This window comes from Puntigrus tetrazona, chromosome 13 (assembly GCF_018831695.1).
Source record: "Puntigrus tetrazona isolate hp1 chromosome 13, ASM1883169v1, whole genome shotgun sequence".
NCBI lineage: Eukaryota > Metazoa > Chordata > Actinopteri > Cypriniformes > Cyprinidae > Puntigrus > Puntigrus tetrazona.
The window spans coordinates 14043873-14065728 of NC_056711.1; the positions used below are offsets into that span (position 1 = coordinate 14043873).

A 21856-nucleotide genomic window follows, 5' to 3' on the forward strand; every position below is an offset into this window, starting at 1 on the left:
TATATTTTAGAATTTAAATTTGTTCCCGTGATGTCATTATTCCATGAATAATATCACAGGATCCATCAGAAATCATTTGGCGGTTGAGAAACATTTCTTATTATCAATGTTGAAAAAAGCTGTGCTGCTTTTGTGAAAACTGTGATATATTTTCTTTCATGAATAGAGAATGTACTGTCACTTTTGATCAATCTTGCTTGACCCCAAACGTTTGTAAGGTACTGTATGTGAATGTATTATATATTGAATCTCAAATAGCTAGACGCTAGCTCCTCACAATAAAAAAGCAACACTGAAGACATAAAACAAGACCCGATAAAGAGCCATGGATGAATGGAAATGAATTTAGAAATGAGCGAATAGATTAAATGAATAGCGCAAGAGGACGATAGTCACAGACTGTGTCTTTCTGTTTGTACACTGTGTGTGTTTTACCTTTCTGAAGGCTCATGTCCACCATGCGTGGTTCTGCTAGCTCCAGATAGAAGTTTTTGTTTTTTTCGTACTCCTCATCATCAATGATTTTGACCTGTATGGTTTTACTGAGAGAGGAAGAGAGAGAGAAACACAACATTAGGGGTCACCGATCAAGTGAGGGGTCAGTGGACTGTCCTAAGGTCAGAGTTCAAACAGGTCATGCAAACACACTATATCATCTTTCTATGATTCATCCCCCTAGCTGTCTTTTATCAAGCTTGCTGGCAAGGTAAAAACGGAGGTATATTGGTTTCAACTGTTTGTAGCATTGTTAAAAAATAATACATTCATAATAATAATAAATAAAGTTAATATTTTCATTATATTTCTCAACATTGAGGTTGTAACACTGTAATTTGATATCATGTAGTTTTGTAAAGTAGTTTTATTAAGTAGTTTTATTAAGTAGTTTTGTAGGTGGCTGTAATGTTGACAAATGTGTTTCATTCTCCCTGACATCAAGATTAGAGATTAGAATCAAAAATGAACAATGCCCAATTTTGCAAATGAATCACTCTTTTTCAACTTAAAAAAAAACAGTGCAAATACATTTCTTCATTTTACAGCTAGAAAGAAAGTCTTTAAGTTCAACAATTGCACGTGAAGCTTGTGAAAGTCTACAGTTTAAAACACACATACACTGCAATTCAAAGGCTTAGTAATATTCAGGCTTAGTAATATTTTTTTAAAAGAAATTATTACTTAATGAGTCATTTAAAATGAGGTTTTAATAAGGTTTTATATTTAAAATAAATATTAATAACTTCTTAATTCACTGAAGAATAGAAAAACACGGTTTCCACAAATTTTTAACATATATAATAAGAAGAAACGTTTGAGCACCAAATCAGCTTATTGAATATATACATATAGATACATATATAGATACATATATATATATATATATATATATATATATATATATATATATATATATATATATATATATATATAATATCTAGAATAATTTAGTGTAATAGCATGTGAAGAGAAGAGTAATAGCTGCTGAAAATTCAGCTTTCCATTACAGTAATATATTAAACTTTAAAATATATTAAAATGGAAAACACTTATAATAATTCTCAATAGTACTGTTTTACTGTATTTTTGATCAAATAAGTGCAGCCTTGAGGAGGCTTCGAAACATTTAAAATGTCAACGATACCAAACTATAGGTAGAGTATGATTTAAAAAACAGATGAATAAAAACAGCAAATACAATTTCTGCTGTATTTTGGAGATGTTTTTTCAAAAAACAGATATTAGAATAAATGATATGAATAACTACAAAGCTAATTCTCTAAAGGTTAGCTTTCACTATAGCTTAGCTCATTTCCCTATAGAGTAGCTGATATCGTAGCTAGCAACGCAGCAGTAGCGACGTTGGCAAATTGTTGATCAGCCTACACAAGTGTTTATTTAAAGAATCAATCTCTTAACACCTCTTATCTGTAACATCCATTTCTCTCACACACTCTGTCACTCTTTCATTGCTAAATTCTCAGCATGTGTGTGTGTGTATTTATAACTCAGCATGTGATTGATGTTGACCTGGTTTCTCTGTGACTGTGAGTAACACCTGTTTCAGCTGTGTTTCAATGAGAGTTTTCCGTGTGTGTGTGTGTGTGTGTGACTGTTCGACCTGTGAACATCCCCCTCCCTCCATTCGGATCAGTTACTCACAGTACAGCTGTCCGCAGACCCACGCCGCTTCATCTCTCTCTAATATGTCTTTCAGTCTAACATACTCATGTTCTCATTCCCTTCTGCTCTGCCCTGTTTCCCCTCCATTAGCAGACACATTATACTCGAACGTCCTCAGCCTCTCTCACTCACTCTCAAACAGTGAGGAGAGACAACGTGTATACGCTGACACACACACACACACACACACACACACACACACACACACACACACACACAGAAAAAGAGACTGTGACAGGGCTACGTATTTGGTCTGTGATCTGATGTAGGTCATTCCTACCATGCAGTACATTTTGGTGTCTCCGTCATGTATTAACGGAACTGCACGATTAGTTGAATTGTCAGTCTTCAGTGCCACGTGATCCTTCAGAAATCATTATAATATGGTAATTTTGCATGATCAATGTTGAAAACAGCTGAGTAGCTTAATAAGTTTGAAAGAACATCATTTATTTAAAATACAAACCTTTGGTAATAATAAGCCTTTACTGTTACTTTTCACATACTTGCTATTTTTGCTAGTATACTTGCTAAGTATTATTTCTTTAAGAAAACCAAGTAGAATAAATGGCTTATATTTCAAGTCATTCAATGCCTTATGAATGCTTTTTGTAAGAAAATAATGACTTAATTTAATGCAGAATTAATAACCCTAAAATATTTTTATATCAAAATGTCATAATTAAGTAAGGGTAAACATTACAGTCTTTTACAATATTACTTGTTTCTTGTTCAGTGCTTTTTTTTATATATAATTTGTCCCAAAAGGTTTATGCATAAAGTCATTTATAAAATGTAAGAAATTTGGTTTGCAGTCATTATAAATATAAAAAGCACATTTCCCGAATTTTCTATTTTGCTATACATTCTGTTTTCTTGCCATTGTGTATGCTGATTTTGGTAAAGAATGTATAGAGATACTTCCTTAAATGACATTACTTTATATTTAAATATAAAGTTAATAAAATGCTGCATAGAAGGAATGGCATCTGCTGTGGTTAAAAATCTTGTATCCATTTCCTTGGAGCAATATATATGTGTGTGTGAGTTTTTGTGTGCATGCTAAAAGTAAAAGACATACAGTAAACAAGATTTATTTCTGTATTGTGAAAAAAAAATCCCTACAGTGGCTCCACCACCTGCTCTGAGCTGTAGTGACTCGGCAGACTGCCTGAGCTTACCACAAATGAATCTAAACCTTGCACGTGTGCTTGAAATCAGAAAAGACAACATTCCTCCTCTGTTTTTTCTCCATTCTGGGAACTAAATGGAATCTTAGGCCTGAAACACACTTTCACGGACCGCTGCACTCCAAAATGTGATCTAGGACTTAGCCGAGACGATGCCAGTTTCACAAGATGTGTGCTGATGTCTTGACAATGCACTAAAAAGCATAAATACCTTCAAGTTTCAGCTGTCTACATTCTCTGGCATCATTTGTGTTTTACAAATCACACTGCAGGGCTGTTTCATTGCCATTGCAAGTTGATTTGCCGATACCTTCATTCTAGAACATCTATCAGCAAATCTGCTAGGAATGTATTTGGTTGCCATAACAACTCTAGGCACTTGCTGTTGCTTTTGCTCCCTGCCATCCTACAAAGTACAAGCGCAAGAATGTTACAAGCGGAATTGAATTGAACAGTTTTATGTTCCAATATTGTTAAAAATTAAGACCATTAACCGCTAAGTGTCTATACAATCCCTTAAAATGAACATCAGAAAAAGTGTCCCTATCATGGGTTATTAAAGGTTCATACATCCAAGGTCAAAAAACACTTAACTTTTTTTTGTAACATGTAAACACATATTTTTACCTTATTTTTTCAAGGACTAAACTATTTGTTCTTTTCCAAATCCGTCTTTTACATGGTTGGTTTTTGGATTTCATTTAAAGCAGTGTTTGTGAGCTTTAAATGCTCCAAAATAGGCACCTAGCGGCAAAGAAAGAATTTGTATTTTTATTCATGCCAATGTAACAATTACGTTTTCCCAAGTCTGCGTACACAACAAGAGTTGACATTAACATTAAACGGCTTAGGTCTCATTTTAAAAAAAACGACTCGTTTCAATGATTCAGAGTCGACTCTTTTTTTTTTTTTTTGAGAGTATAACTTTATACACAGTGCACTTTGCACTTTTTTTTTTGCACAGTGCACTTTTTTAAAACAGATTTAAAACTTTGCAGGATGTTTTCATTCACTTAGGGCTGTGGTACACACAGCATGAAAGCTCATTTTCAAAAATACCTAATAGAAATCAAAATTGACATTTCTTTTGTTCCTTTGTTGTGTTGAACAATTCAACCTGGGCAAGTCTATCCACAAATAAAAATTGTTTGTCTTCATAATCTTTAATCGAAATCTGAAAATGCTCCTCGTCTCTGATGACATCAGTTTGACGACTTGGGCATGACATCTTTAACCACGGCACTCCAACTGTCCGTGTTCATTTCTGAATAAAACACCTAATTTACTACATCCAATCAATTTGCATTAAAAAAACAGCCAAATATTTTCCTCATTCAATACACATTTTCTCTGAGAAATATGTCACAATACTCTTTCGGTTCACATGGACTTTAACATCAGCGGTCAATCAATACAATTTTTTAGATTGTCGACAGCCCAATGCTGAAATATTAAAGTGCAGTACCACCACACTATTTGCTTTACAAATAGTGAAAACACATCCAGAACACTTACTGAAATGTATATATATATATTTTTTACATATAATTTACTTTAGGTTATACATGCTTATTATTTCTATCTGCACTAATGCTGCCCACTTCATGCAATGTTACTGCAATTCTGTCGCACTGACAAAACGCACAATATATTTCCTAATAGACCTGACTCTTAATGACATCAATATTAAAGAATGATGCTCTTATCTAAAAAGCTTTGTTCACACTGTCCCAATCCTTCGGTGCTAATTTCAAACACTCATTTTGCAAGTAATACAACAAGAGCAAACTGTGTAGTCAATATCTGGTATATTTATCTTGGATATTTATCATGGTATAGCTGTCATAGTGGAAAGAAAAGTCCATTCATCTTATGGTATGGACTGCATGAGGAACATGCATTTACTTTGATGCATATCCTGTTTTCAAGACCATTACTCATTCACACAATCACCATTCATACATAGTGAATGCCACATGTGAGTGGAAATAAATGAATTCAGATACAGCCGTGAACATTGCGCTTGGTGTTACAATGATGCGTTTTCCTGACAAAAAGAATGTTATACTTCATGTATGTCATACTTCATATGCTTTTTGATAGCTTTTCAAATGTATTTTTGTATGGGATTTAATTGCATACATCATAAAAAAAATATCTTATACTTCCAGCCTGAACACAGCTTTACACCATGTCCTAACCAAGCGTGATACAGCAACAAATGATAAAATCTTGCTCACGTTAATGAGAATTCCTGCCCTAAACAGCTGTGCCCATGATAAGCTGTGAGACATTTTGTGTTCGGATTTCCTAATTAATTTATTCATACAAACCAAAACCTGAGATATTTCAGCGCACACAGAGATCTATTTTCCCGCAGAGTTTAGTGCCGTCTCTAATCAAACACACCTGAACAAGCTAATCAAGGGTTCAGCTGAAAATACAGTTGAGGCTAAACTCCTCATGTTAGCAGATCTGCAGAGAGGGAGAAAGAGGAAAAGTAGGAGCAAATTACAAAGACAAAAATAGAAAAGAAAAACTAAAAAGAAGAAGGAAGAGAGACATTTATAGTTGTTTCATGTTTGTTTGTTTATGTTTTTTTAACCACCTTCACACAAAAATCAGTCTCACTAAATAATGAGTCAAAAAGCATATGTTTAGATGGCATTTACTGTTGTTTCTGGTTCATTTGTCACACTGAAAATAAAAGGTCAAGCTGAGTGCTTGGGATTGAGGGATACACTATTCCATGCAATGGACTGTTCTTGGATACGCATTTCATTTTAGTTTTAGTTTAAGTTTACTTTAAGTTGAGTCATTTTTAATATTTATATTTCACTATCATTTTTATTTTAGCTTCAGTTTTAGTAAATCTAGCATTCAGACAAATATATTGCTTTTTTAGGTAAATAAAAAGGCAACCTTCGCCTTAAGTTTTACATATAATGTTTTTTACATTTTATTTAAGTTAAATAAGTGATATGAGCATAGTGTTGTATCCTGTCCGTGCGAATCAGGTGAGCAGAGGTATGCAAATATATGTCGACAGGCAGGAGAGTCAATTTAATCTAAAAAAGCTTGTTCTGAGCATCAAACACTTCTTGGTCCCGCACCTTCGATATAATATGTAATACAGACTTCATTTCAATGAATGAAATTACTTTTGAATTAGTTATTTTATCAGTTTATTTTCAGTTAACAACAACAGAGCTTAAGTGAATTATCACCAGGCCCTTAGCTGATTGATGGACATCAATTTCATTTAAAACTAAAACAAACTTGCACACACACTCTCTCCCAAGTGCTATCTTTGCGAATGGAGTAGTGTTGTGTGTCTGTGAGGTGTTCTGTGCATATTGGTTGTGTTTATGCAGCATCTTTTCGTCTATATTCAGTAATTCAGACCTGCAGGCACAGAGACACTCTCGAGCATCATTACTGCACCAGAAATATGCAACTAAGAAAACCTCTGTCTCATCTGCGTACAACACACACACATAGATATCCAAATCAAGAGTGAGGAGGAAGGAGAGGAGAGAGAGTCTATGTTCTCCCCAGTGTCACCCTGATTATATAAGAGACACGTGCTAAAAATAAACCCTGCAGTGAAAAGGGTGTATGTGTGTGTTTGTGTGAGTGCATGCATGTCTGCACTGATGGGCAAATACACACACAACCAGAGATACACGTTCACAGACTAATTTGACTCAACGCAAACACAAACACACACTGTGCACATATACACACACACACACACACACACACATATACACACATGCCTGCAAGCTCGTGCTCTCTGTGGTTGCCAAGGAGACACAGCTTCCTTCAGCTGAAAAGGAGCAAAGCTCTGGCTCTCCACACACATACACACACTTTAGCCTTCCCAGATACTTTCTCGATTCGGTATGCTAACACACACATTTGTGTGTGAAAATGTCTATATAAGATAACTTACTCTTATTAGTGTTGTTTCCTGGAGCTCACCTCAGGCAACACTCCACTGGCGGCTATTAACAATAGACCGGAACCTCGTACCCCAGGGTGGTCAGCGCTAGTAGCGCTAATAACATGCTTACCTAGCTGCTAGTGTGACGGTGGGACTCAGATGGGGCCAATTCTGTACTCAACTGTGAGTATTACCCTCTGATTAACCTGCAACCTACCGGCAGGGTCTGTATTAACATTTGCAAAGTGCCGAATGCAGGTAAAAATGGGCTTTGGCAAACTAATAAAATGGTTACTGCAGTGTGATACATCGCTTAAATCAATTGTGAATACAATATAAAAGTTATTAAAATGGAAAACAGTTATTTTAAAGGGATAGTTCACCCAAAAAACTTATAATGGTGGTAATAATGGTGGACGAGGGTAACTCTGGGAAGAAGAATTGTTGAATAAAATTGTTTTTTTGTTTTTTTTTGTTTTGTGTGGACAAAAAGTATTCTCATAGCTTTACAAAAAAACACTTATGTCACAAGGAATACAACCTGAATTCTGGATATGTTGGGATGCTTTTACTGTCTAAACACAATCTGCGGATGCCAACTAAACCTCTATCATGCAAAAAGGAAACAATTTGTGAACATGGTCCAAAAGCACTGTTGTGTCCTGTGGGCCAAGGCTCATTTAAAATCTACTGTTTCTAAATGGAAAAATACTCTATGACATTACTGTTGTAAATCACGGACGGAGGAGGGAGACCTTCGAGCATGTTATCAGCGTTCAGTTCAAAAGCAGGCTTCTCTGATGGTATAGGGATTTATAAGTATATACGGTATGGGCAGTGTGCATGTTTGGAAGGCACTAAGAATGCTGAAAGGTATATAAAGGTTTTAGAGCAACATATGCTCCCCTCCAGACAACGTCTATTTCAGGAAAGGCCTTGTGTATTTCAGCTGAACAATGTAAAACCATACAATGCAGCTATTCCAACAGTACGGCTTCGTAGTAGAAGAGTCCAGGCACTGAACTGACCTGCCTGCAGTCCAGATCTTTCACCTATAGAGAACGATTGGTGCATCATTAAACAATAAATATGTGGGACCAAATTCCAACACCAAAACTCCAGAAACTCACTTAGATGCCAGATGTCCAAAACAGTTTTCAAAAGAAGAAGAGATTTGTTCATTGTTATTTGGGTGTCGCAATTTCGAGTTCTGGCTCGCAGCACTTTTCCAAACCTTTCCCCCCTCTCTCTCTAATCGCTTTTTCTCAGCTATGATCTGTCCTATTAAAATTAAAAGGAAAAATTGCCAAAAGAAAAAAAAGGGAGGAGATTCTACGCTATGTTAAACCTGTAGCAGGCATTAAATTTGAAATAAGCTCATTTTGTGCATCAAACTGTAACATTTTTCAGTTTAATCATTTGTTATAGCTTTTATGTTCTATTATAAATAAAAGATTGTCTAATGTGATTTGAAATTCTTTTAGTTTAAGAATAGAATACATTTTATTCAAATTTTAGAATGTCTCAACATTTGTGGATTTCGGGTTGCATTTTAGAGATGTCCTTCCTTATTACCTTTCTTGTCAGTGAACATGTCAGTTACGATGCTGTCTAGGGTCAGAAAGCTCTCCGATTTTATCAAAAATATTTTAATGTGTTCAGAAAATAATAAATGAAGGCCTAACAGGTTTGGAACGACATGACATTGAGTAATAAATGACAGATATTTAATTTTGTAAAAATATATTTGATCAAATAAATGCATCCTTGGTGAGCATTGAGCTTTTTCATGCTGAGATTGGATCCTCAGACCCCGAAACGGTACTCAGCGTGCCACTGGTTTGATCCACACAATGATTCACTGTAGCCACAGCGTGTTCGTTACTTAAGCATGTACTTAATCAGCAATTCCTCTGTGGAAAATGGCTGTAGAGGGACTCTCAGATGGGATTCTGATTCACGGTGGAGAGTGCTGTAATCATTTCATCGATCGATCCCTGTCTGAAATTTTACTGCTGGTGTTCACTTGAACTGTCTTTTAGATTACAAAGGGAATTCCAAAGGGCTCCTTCATCTCATTTTGTGTATGTTAATTATAACGGCTCAGTGGTCAGAAACTCAATGAAACTCATTGATGAATGTGTGCCGCATACTTCAATCTTGATGGTGGCCTTGGTTAAAGCTTACAACGTTTGTAAACAGCACTACCTTTCTAAGACATTAATACTTTTATTAAGCAAGGATGCATTAAATTGATCAATAGTGACAGTTAATACATTTACATTGTCACAATATATTAGATTTCCATTTAAATGAATGTAGTTCTTTTGAAATTTCTACTCATAACATGGAGGGGGGCACACGGTAGACTGAAGTAAGAGTTAATAAAAATTCAGCTTTGCCATTACAGATATAAATTACATTTTAAAATACAATCAAACAGAAAATTACAGTGTATACTATATAATATAGAGAATAAACTAATTACTTTGAGGATAAATTAGTTTTTCTTCTGAGCAGTCTGTGCTCAGACTCTCCAAGATTTAATTAACTTTTTTTAGTTAATTTAGTTTTCTTTTTCAGTTAGAGAAGTACTTAACCACAGTCTGAAATGGTGTAGAAAGAAGCTAATAGAAACTTTCTAATTGTTAAAAAGAAAGTAACCCACTGAGTTCAATGTGAAATTTTTAAACAGAATTACTGTTTTGCCATGCAGAAAGACTAGCAAAAATATCTAAATTCGTATTAACTTGAGAGACTTAGCCTTACAGTAACAGTTAACATCAGAAGCGCTGAAAGAAACAATATAATCTCAATATAATCCTCAATCAGTGAGAGACAGGATTACATTTATTAGAGGATTCACGAAACCAGCAGGTTTACACGAAAAACAGCAGGTAATTTATTCTTTACAAAGTGTGTGAGAGAACACAGCTGCGTTTTGACAGGATTGAAATCGCAAAGTGCGTCTGTGAAACACAGATTCACCTGACCTCCTCAGGGAAAACTAGTCCAGTCCAATAGGACTCAAGAGAGAGAGAGAGATGAGCAAAGTGTGCTAGGATCAAACTGAATTTACACTCCTACATATTAAACTGGAGCCCTGAGGAAAGTCACACACAAATACGCAAAACAACATGCCATAGTGCAGCTCCTCCTGGCCAGAAAAGTACATAATACATAATTAAACATTAGGTATGGACAATATCACTTATCTTCTTTTAACCAAGAATAATCGCATGTCAATATTGCCAATACTGATAAAAATGCTGATATTTCACACTTACATTCCTCACACGAAACTGGAAGAGCAACATCGCACGGGGTTGAGCGTGTAAATGATGACAGAACTTTCACTTTTGGATGAACTATTCCTTGAAATCCAAAATAATTTATGATCTGCATCATATATTCATCCTCTTTGCTGTTCAATCCATTATTCAAGCAGCTCTCCTCGTCTGCTCTCTCACTCCCTGTCATGAGGGATTTTTCCATTCACAGGAGTCGCTAAGATGTTCAAGCTGATGTCTGGAGTGAATGTAGTAAAACAAGAGTGAAACGAACTCAAATTCACACAGACACAAGCGCAGTCCCTCTATATAATCCTAGATCCTTGCATGAATTCCTCTCAACAGTGTCAGACGGCTTGGGGGTTATAAATAAAAGCAGCAGTAAAGGTAGAAGATAGGGAATAGACAGTTTTAAAATACTGCTATTCTACATTGAATTACGGTGGTTAGTTAAAAAGTGCTTGGTGACTGGGCTGTTTCTAAGCTATATTGGCTCATTATTGTTTAGTATACCGTCACTAAGTAAAGTGCTATGGAAGCCCCTTTTCTGCCACCGAATAAGTAAATAAATTTAAGACTTTTATTAAGATTAATTAAGACTTTTTTCTTAAAGTTTATATCTCACCATTTTGTCTTTATTTCCAAACAAGTTTATACCTTGCAATTCTTACTTTCTTGTTTTGGCCACAGAATAAAACTTTTTTCAACAACTGCAAGCTTATATTTGTTCTCTGAATATTTATGTCACATATAAACACAGAAATTTGAGAAAACATCACAACTGTGGAATAAAATAAAATTTTCTTTCTTATTTTTATTTATTCACTGGCAGGAAACAGGCTTCCATAAAGTGCTAAAAATCATTAAATTACATTATAATCATTACATCTTTCTTACTTCACGCAATTACCAATAAGCCTTATGCCTAAAGCCCCTTATGACAGCAGCTTATTACCCTTTGTAATAGCTACTCCTCATACGTTTGCCTAAACATGTTTGTGCTCTATAAAGAAATCAAAACTTATTCCCTAGAAGCACCTGTTAATTCATCATAATAAAGGAATAACGTTTACTATTCTAAATGATTCATCATTACACAGTGGAGTACTGCTATAACCAAAGATTTTCAACAAAAAAAATGGATGTGAGAGATAGAAAAGCAGGGCAAAGAAGAATCAGAGAGAAGGCTAATGATACACTTCCTCTTTCTACTGTTGCTACGCTTTCATCATTCCTTTCAACGCTGCACAATAATTAAAGCTACTAACACACAATCTCCAGAGACCAGTCACAGCAACTAACTCCAGTTACTGTTAGTATACATTTATAACACTTTTCCCAGAAACCGTTTTTTTCCAGTCACGTTATTTTTTTATTTTAAATTTTGCGTAGAAAGGGTGATCGATTTTTTTTGATGAATAAAACACTGAACAGCATGGAAAGCTTGTGTAACTTTATAAATGCATTTACTGTTGCTTTTCATCAGTTTGATAAATAATTTCTAAATGTGTTCTGTGGTCCAGGGTCGAATATATTATGTTACCAAAAAATGTTATTGTGATTAAGAGAAAATGTATAGCACTAATATATATATATATATATATATATATATATATATATATATATATATATATATATATACACACACACACACATTTAACACTTAATTAAATCCCAGTGACTCATAAACTAGTGTCTAAAATCTAAAATTACAGCTAGTAATTCAACCAGACTATAACCACAGCTACTAGCTCATAAACTACAGTGTCTAAACTTTCCTTTCATCTACTTAAGCTACGTGATCTCAAATTACAGAGGATCATAAATTACAACAACTCAAATAAAACCTAATTATAAATGAGCTCAAATAAAGCTATTTTACTCCCCAAAAGCCTTACTACCAAACAACACAAGTAGTATAATAAATTAGAGCTTATTAATTCAGAGAATTCTGGTGATATTATGGAATGAAAATGCTTGAGAGAAAAAGAGACAGAGAAAATTGGTTCCTGGTGCATTCTGGTGCATCGTGCTGCAGCATCATGGGAATATAACAAGCACCAGCCGAGAAGGAGATCCCCGGCGCACACACACACACACACACACACACTCACACACGCGCACACACACACTCACACTTACACACTGTGTGTAACACAATGATAGTGTACACAGGAAAAAAATGGAGAGAGATAGATATAAAGAGACGGAGAGGTTGAGCTCTTTTCTTTACTCTGTCAGCTTTAGTAGGTTATAAGTGTCATCTGATGAATACACTTTTCTCTAAAAATACTCCTCTCCTGGTCTCTCATCTACCGTCTCTATCTTCAAAGGGTTAAAGGTCAGTGAAGAGGGGTCACAGTGACATAAAACTCCCCTACACAGAGACAAATTGTGCTTATCTTGCTTGTGCTGACTGCTGACCTTTCTTAAAGCAGAACAGAAGGCTGAATAGCTCCATATAATCTAGTTAGTTAGCACACTGGTTAGGGTGCCGGTGATTTAAACCCCGCTGGTGGCAACGGCAGGTGCTTGGTTATGATAGATGCAGATGCCCTTACTCAACTTTCTCTCTGCAAGCAGTCCATAGGCTTAACCGTAACTGAGGAATGGTGCCTGCTATTCGTGTACTAGGGCTGTCACGATACCTTCATCACTATTTACTGTACGACACCAGCTGAAGTGTCACTTTCGAGACATGATACCACTCACGCTGTTTGGATGCATTGTTCTTCAAATTTGCAATGACAAGCAAGTTGTCTGTGCCTCCTGAGATTTTTCAGCCCAGTGGACTTTGAATGAAACTTTTAATTAATTTTTGTGTATCTTTTATAATTAAAAAAGTAGGTAAAATGTGTTTATCCAAAGCACAAGAGGAATAACGCATTCATGTCTAAATTTGGTCAGGTTCAATCAAGCTGCTACTTATGTAGGATAATTTGCTTTAAACTAAAAGTCCTTTCAATATCAGCATACACTTATTCTGGCTGAAATGTCTTCTAAATTAGATATTAAAAATTCTAAAAATATAAATAAATAAATCTAAGTTCAACTGAACTTATAATAAAAAATAATAACAAAAAGATTAATAAATAAATAAAACATAGATAATAATTAATAACTTTTAAAATTTCTTAAGCTTTAAAAACAGTCACTTAATGCAAATTGAATGGAATTTGTCCTAAGGCTCTGGTTAATGCATACAGCACATGGGTAATTGACACAAAATACATCTGGAAAGTTGACATGTCCTGCAATGTGACACTATACTCCATTTAAAACTTTTTATACATTATGATCCATGCATCTTTTATAATGTCATATTAATTCGGAGACTACTTACAAAATACTTAAAAATACATTGGTCTCACCACAGGACCACTTAAAAAACGAAAAAAAAAAAAATTATATATATACTAAAAAGGCTAAAAATGCTTAATGACCAGACATAGAAACACCCTTAAATATTAATATGCAGTCAAACCAAATTATTTTTTAAATTATTTAGAAATACTTACACTTACATATAGACAGTGGGTGGGTTGGAGTGTCATGTGGAATATGCTGTGAATATTCTTACTGAACTATTAATACCCAGCAGCATATCTTGGACCAGCACACCACACGTCTCTCTGTCTGGTCTGTGTGTTACTGTATTACTGGATCTTTTTCCAAATCTCACATGAAGGAACTAGATTAATTAAACGACAACATTCCTGAGAGAAATCTCAACCCCCATCCTTAAATCTCTATGGAGTTACAGAGAAAATGTATGTATGTAAAAGTGAGTTAATTGCATGTCAATCATATTGGAAGTCACAAAAGATTCACAAAACTATTAGAGCTCTTATAACTGAGCATCACAAGACCATAGCACTTTCAACCCCATGAGCAAATCTGACCAACTCAACATCCACAAACATAAAACCACAACTTCTTAACTACATGTGGACATCCTTAACAGTGGCCACAAAACATTTTAGACACTTAAACAGCATCATATATTAGAAAATCTATGAATGTGCAAATACATTTTTTCCCAAACAAGGAACTTTAATCAGCTTTCATTATTAAAACAACAGTTGCATTGTTTACAATCAAGACTAAAACATATTTTGATTTAGTATTTGGCATTAGGACATCCTCATCTCATACATTCATTCACTTGGCACTAGCTCAAGCAAAATTAATTGCAAATTGGCTAGTTAGTGTTACCATAATCTGTGCAAGTCACACTTGGTTTGACATTTTGTAATGACATCCAATCAATGCAATGGCATCCCAAAAATCTACTTTTTGAGGCCCCTGTATATCTTTAAGCTTTATAAACCTCACCCACTTTGCTCACTGGCCTTGAGAAAAGGGATAAATGTGAATTAAGTAAAGCATATTTACCAGGTCTCGTCGTTTTTGAACTCTAGCTCTCCATACGCATCCTCGAAGTCCTCTCCACCGCCCTTAGCAAGTCCTTCCACCGTTCGGAATGGAATGATGACTGTCCCTCTCGCCCCTGACGTCCGCAGCACTTTCACTTCCATGATGCCTACACTCTCACTCACGTGCATGGACTCGCTTTCAAAAGTGAAGATGCCTGCGTGGTCGTCGTCGAGGATGGTTATAGTGGCAACAGCAGGGAATCCTATCAAGGCCTTCGGGTACGGCAAGCTACTGGGCGATAGCACCTCATCCTCAGTCTCCAGAACACGCACGTTGCTGAGCCGCACAAAGAAATGCTCATCCTCTTCAAAGATGTCGTCATCGATGATGCCGACAGTGATCTCCTTCACAACCTCACCAGGTTTGAACACCACCGTGCCCTCGGTGAACTCGTAGTCCGCGCCGGCATTCGCCGAGCCATCTTCCGTTTTATAATCCACATAGATTGTCTTAGCAATGTCACCGCCTTTGCGAACTATTGTGAGGAGAACGGCGCCACAGTTCTCCAGACACTGGTAAATGGCAGGTTCGAACATGATGCGGGACACATACTCCTCGGGTTCTTCTACGTGAACTTCTTGTACGCTAGCACTGCGTTTGGCCTGCTCGGCCACATGCTTCTTGAGGATGTTCCCAGCACCGGTCATCATCCTCGTGGCTTGGATCCGATAAAATGCTCTGCTCTTCTGTTGGTGTGACAGTGCATAGTAGTTAGCCATCTCCACCAGCTGGTCCAGCTCCTTCTCCGGGTGTTTCTGCTTCAGGTCTTTCAGGATACGGATCATATCTCTGCGAGACTCATCCACCTCTTTCCCCTCAATAAGGCCCATTAAATTACTAGCAGCTCCGCCATCGACAAAATGAGAATTCATCATCTTTCCATCCATTTCTATCCCTTTGGAACGCTCACCCTCTGTCTCGATGATGACACCTCGATGCTTGTCCGCGCGATATTTCTTGTGCATAAACTTGTAGAAGAGCAGGCGGCGGTCGGCCACCCAAGCAAGGATGACACAGATGGGGAAGAACGCCAAGGTGAGAAGCCCTTCCCATACTTGGACGACATTGGGCGAAAAGACAGCCAGGATCATGTACAGCCAGACGTAGGCAAACATGCTCCATGCGGCTGTTACGAAAAACACACGCAGGTGTTTTACCTTCCGGACCTCCCCTTCTGGGATAACTGACACGCACAGGCCAATGATTACAAACATGTTGAAGGCAGCACTGCCTACGATGGTGGATGGGCCAAGTTCTCCGGCGTGGAACTCATGCCCACAAATCTCAATAACAGAGAGAAGGATCTCAGGGGTGGAGGAGCCCAACGCCATTAGCGTGAGGTTGGATACGGTCTCGTTCCACACTCGGATTGTCGTTGTTGTCGTCTCACCATTTGGACGCTTGATGATGATTTCCTTTTCCTGGGAAGTGATGACTTCAATGGCCGCCATGAAGCGATCCGCAATAATCGACACCCCCAGGAACATGTAGATCATTGCCACGAAGTACACAATGACCCTGGCGATCTTATCGCCCATGGAAGGGTCCTCGGGGTACCAAATGGGTAAGATGATGCCAGGCTGGCATCGACCCGTCTCTCCGACGCATGTGATGTTATTGGAGAGGGGCGGGCTCGGCGTGACTCCCGCCTCTGCGCAGAGGAAGGTTGATGCCACGGAAACCACGCCCAACCAGAGGTAGGCAGAAGTCTTTGTCCTTGAGCGATCCATGCACCCTCTTTCACCTCAAGGGTCTGTGATCTCTAGCTGTCCTTCGGGAATCCAGCACTGGGCTGTCTTTGGTTCCACACGCCGCCTGTGAGAGAAGAAAAGCAAGGAGTGAATCAGGGAACAACAAAACGGTAATTATCCCATCAAAACACCTTCCTAATGGCTGAGGAAAGACACCTGACATAAGCGGCCAGGAGTATGAACCGTGCAAAAGTAATGTAAGCAAACCCATCTGAGAATTCAGCAAATAAAGCCATTATACTGTGTTAGATTTGTGGGCAGTGCGTGCGTGTGTGTGATATAATATGGTGAAATACTAAAGGTCCACACAGCAGAAAGCTAAAAGGCCTCACTCAGCAGGTGTGAATGTTGCCAGAATAAGCAATGTCCAAAATGACGCACTAGAAAACATCAACAACGGAGCAAGGGAAGCGTGTTGCATCGTTCCAACATGCTGCCTATTGATGTAACATTTTAAGGCTCCTGATTCTAACATACTTTTTTGGGTGGGGTGGTTGGTTTACCCTCTGCAAAAATTAAACTCAAGATGGCTGATCAAGATAAATAAACACTGAAAAGAATTGAAAATGTTCAGGGTAACACAACATTTTGTGTATTTATTTATAGAGTATGCTTCTGTTAACTTAGCAAAATAAAGCCAAAAGCAGTTTAAATAAATTAAACTTTTAGTGTAAGCAGTTTAACACAAAGCGGGTATCCACGTGGAGTGTCACAAAACAGATAAAAATACCTAAAAATGGATAGTCTGTTTATTAATTACTAAACTTGTGTGATTTCTGCTGTAAAATGTGAAAGAAGATATTTTGAAGAACCTTTGAAGCTCTTCTCATGTTCCACAGAAAAAAGCAAGTCACATCTTTAGAATGAAAAGAGTGAGTAAATGATGGCAAAATTTCCATTTTTGGGAGAAATATGACTTTAACTAGAAGGTTACATGACTGTTAGAGTGGTGCCTATAGTTTTGCAGCAGAGCTTCTCTGTTTCTGTTCTAAAAGTGAAATGTATGCAGGTTTCACCCAGAGAGCTGGGAATAATTAACTAATATGGACACAGATTATTTCATTACATTTTTATCCCACTGCACCAGTGGAGATCAGAGTATGTATGTGGGAGTGTGTGGGAGCAGCTCTGGTGAATCCACATGGAGATGGAGGTGGTGTGTGTGCAGTTCATTTGCTCTTTCTCTAACACAGAAATGCACCCAGAGGAAATTTGTTTTACTCAAGGGGTTGCTCTTTGAAAACTCAGAATGGATGTCTCATTTAAGTATCCACTATGTCTCATATATCTTTTCAGATTCCATAGCAGAAATAAAAATAATCTATATAATTTGCTACATTGGAAAGTTTGGTGCCTTTAAGAATTTTTGAGGACAATGAATACTTTTTTTTAAAACAAGGATGTAATAAATTGATCTAAAGTTACAGTAGGTACCTTTATAATGTTTTGAACTTTGCTGAAAATTTGGAGCTTTGCGTTTCATAATGAAAAAGATACGAAAGTATTAGTCAGCACAACTGCTTCCAACGTTGATGATAAGAAATGTTTAAAGACAAAATCAGCATATTAGAATTATTTCTGAAGACTGGAGCAATGCTGAAAATACAGCTTTGCAATCACAGTAATAAATTGAATTTTTAAATGTAATAATGAAAACAGCTATTTTAAATTTTAAACACATTTCACAAAACTATTTTGTTTTACTGTATTCTTGATAATAAATGCAGCCTTGACAAGTATAAGAGACTTGTTTGAGATTGTACCCACTCTTTAATTGTTTTTACTGCAGACTTCAGTATCTTGGCAAATATTTTCTAGGAGACATATCTGAGGTCTTAATTTGTGAAAAGCCTTCATTTAATCCTATTATTTTTTTCTGCAAATTAGTAAGAAGAACCGCTAAGGAACCAGAATCATTAAATATTTTATGATTCCTGCAACTGCTTCCTAACATTCAGGAAGAAGTTTAACTATGTTGCATGATCAAACTTCCAAAACTCATAAACCCAAAAGCTGTTGCGAGACAGATGCAGATGAGCATAAGTGGACTATGCACGAGCCATCAGGCCAGACCTGATTATAGTGAGTAAAACAAACACTCTCACACTCACACATATGCAGTGGGCTGTAAGTAAACAGCACAGTGTAGAAACAGAAGGCCTAATGAGGAAAAACTGTTTTGTAAAGCAAAAGAGCCCAGCCTGAAGCCTTGAGCTGCCCCCTCCTCTCTGTCTACACTACCATATACTACAATAAACGAAGGAAGAAAGAAGAGGAAGCCTGTAGTCACATGATGTGTGTAATCACAAACTTTACACATGAAAGATCATTACTCATCTCATATTAAAGGCTTAGTTCTCTTCCAGAAATTTCCTGATAATTTACTCCCCATGTCATCAAGTGAACTAATCCTTTAATACACACACAGTGTTCCCCAAAAGTTTGAAAACGTTCTCAGTTTTAAAGTGGATAAATCCTTATTTTTGTAATAAATACACTTTCATTCACTTTCCAATCATCAATGAAGACCTGCAATACTTATTTCCAGCAATACACTTTCTTTTTGATTACATCATAATACAATAAAAAGTGGCACCTGCACTTTCTTTTCAGTAAGAAATTAAGGTTAGTACGCAACAGACCAATTAAAACATAAACATAAAATTCTAAGTAATTTAATTCCACTTCATCGTTTTCCAAATTATTGAGGCAATTGTATGATGTTTAAAGGGATGGGTTGCCCTTATATCATTCCTGTCAAACTTATGACTTTCTTTCTTCTGTAGAACACGTCAGGAATCCAAGAGCTTAGCTTACCACGGTCTTCTAAAAATAACCTACTGAGACATTTCTCAAAATATCCTTTTATGAATAATTATTTTTAAATTAACTATACCTTTAAGCATTGCCACTATATGCTGAATACAGCCAAAACAAGTCATAAATGCTATTTAAAAACTGTAACAGAAATGTTATAAAGCTGAAATATTTCAATTGAGTTACAGAGATGAAAGAGATGATTCTAAACCATAAGGCAGTAGTCTACCACACAATTAAACAAGATTTCCTGTGTTGTGTATGTATAGAATAGACTAATGTGATGTAGACTCTGTGTGTGTGTGCATGTGTGTGTGTGTGTGTGTGTGTGAGAGAGAGCATTTTTGTGACATATGAGGACACAAATTTGTATAATGACATGGATATGACATAGGTATTACAAAGAGGAGTTGACTATTACCTCATGTCCCCACTTTTCAAAACGCTTATAAATCATACAGATATAAGGGGTAGGTTTAGGTGTAGGGCTGGTGTAGGACAATAGCACATACAGTTTAAAACCATTACACCTATGGAATGCCACCAAAATTCACAAAAATGTGAATGTGTGTGTATGTGCAACCTACTTATTGATAAGTTAGGGAATGTGAGAAGAATTAGTCAACACTGGTGTAACTCTAATTTACTACAAACACACTGCTACACACAACAACACAAATGTGTTTTTTCCCTCACATTAACAGGACAGGTATCAGCAAATAATCTCAAACATCACATTTAAAAGCTTCCAGACAAAAAAAAAAAAAAAAAAAAAAAAAGAGTTGCCTCTCAGAGAATGTAACCAGAAGTGTGTGTGTCTGAGATGGCACTATGTAGCATTATATCCGAATAGCCGCCGAGTGTCTGAAGCTAAAGATCTGTCTTATCCCTGCACATGAAGTCAGCACCTGTTACCATAGCAACACACTGAAACGCGTGGGACAGGAATATTTTTATGAGTCTCTGAAATCATGCTCATAAAAATCAAACAAAGCTCGGATGTGTGTGCGTTTGGGGCCCGGCGAGGGTTTGTATCTGCTCATCAGAGAAACCGAATACAATCCACTGGACCGCAGTGACCAGACTGTTTATTTACTGCCAAACAACCAAACTATCACACAACATTACCGTCAAAGCATAGGGAGAGCCACATGCAGTTGAGGTCACATGGATGAAGAGTTACTACTGTTTCACTACGATTGCTAAATTCATATACGTGCAAAAACACATAATGTTCCCATAGAATTTGTATCTTTTGCTGCTTAGCAAAGTTTAGATCTTGTGGGAATTTATATAGCCAAAAGACAAAAACTACATCTAAGCCTTGCATGTAAAGCTCTTGGCTGAAACGTCTTTCATTACAAATATTAGTGCTTTCGCCACTGATTAATTGCATTAATTGCGTTTTTGTTTAAACCATTTGTGTGTGTATATATGAAAAAAATAGTTGTTTATATATTAAATATATTTATAAAATATATGAACATATATATATATATATATATATATATATATATATATATATATATATATATATATAAATGTGAATATTTTCAAAATATTGAATGTATGTGTATTTATATATACACAATAAATATACACATACATACATTATATAATTTTGGATGCGATTAATCACAATTAATTGTTTGACAGCACTAATATTTATATAAAACACTCACACACACATGTACACACACACACACACACACACACACACACACACAATAAGGTTTTAAAATTTAGGGACAATATGTTTTTTTGAAGTAATCAGTACTTTATAAATATATAATACTCTTATCATTTAATTCACAATTAGAACAATTACAGTGAATCTACAACAGAATTGTTGGAATAACAATTTACAATATTACTTTATTTTCCATCAAAGAAATTCAGCTTCTTAGAGCATAAGCATTTTCATGCTTAACATCTCCACTCTAACACTCCTTTACAGCCCTTCCTCTGGGTCATTTTAACCTCAAATGTTCGTTTTCTGCTCACAAATCATACGACACTGAACCTGGAGTCAATCTGGCCATTATGTGAAAACTAAACATCCTGAAAGACAGAAATGCAACAAAAAATGTCCTCTGTGAGCAGCTCCGCGCTCATCTGCGGCTTTTGAAATGGCAAACAGCGCATTGATTTCAACATGAAATTGTGAAATGAACAGAACAGTGTTTTGTCAGAAGCATGTACAACAATAATTACCTATACATTATAATTTAATGTTATTTAACC

At 36.4% G+C, this 21856-nt stretch overlaps 1 protein-coding gene across 3 annotated transcripts in view; it reads right to left on the bottom strand.

The window, feature by feature from the left end:
- Positions 1-21856, bottom strand: part of slc8a3 (solute carrier family 8 member 3) — a 38789-nt gene that overhangs the window by 12517 nt on the left and 4416 nt on the right. For all 3 annotated transcript variants that reach the window (XM_043255715.1, XM_043255714.1, XM_043255713.1), the window contains exons 2-3: positions 15003-16859; positions 436-542 (exon numbers count right to left, since the gene is read on the bottom strand). In XM_043255715.1, the coding sequence (XP_043111650.1) occupies positions 436-542; positions 15003-16774 (1879 nt within the window). In that variant the 5' untranslated portion in view covers positions 16775-16859. The remainder of the gene's footprint in view (positions 1-435; positions 543-15002; positions 16860-21856) is intronic.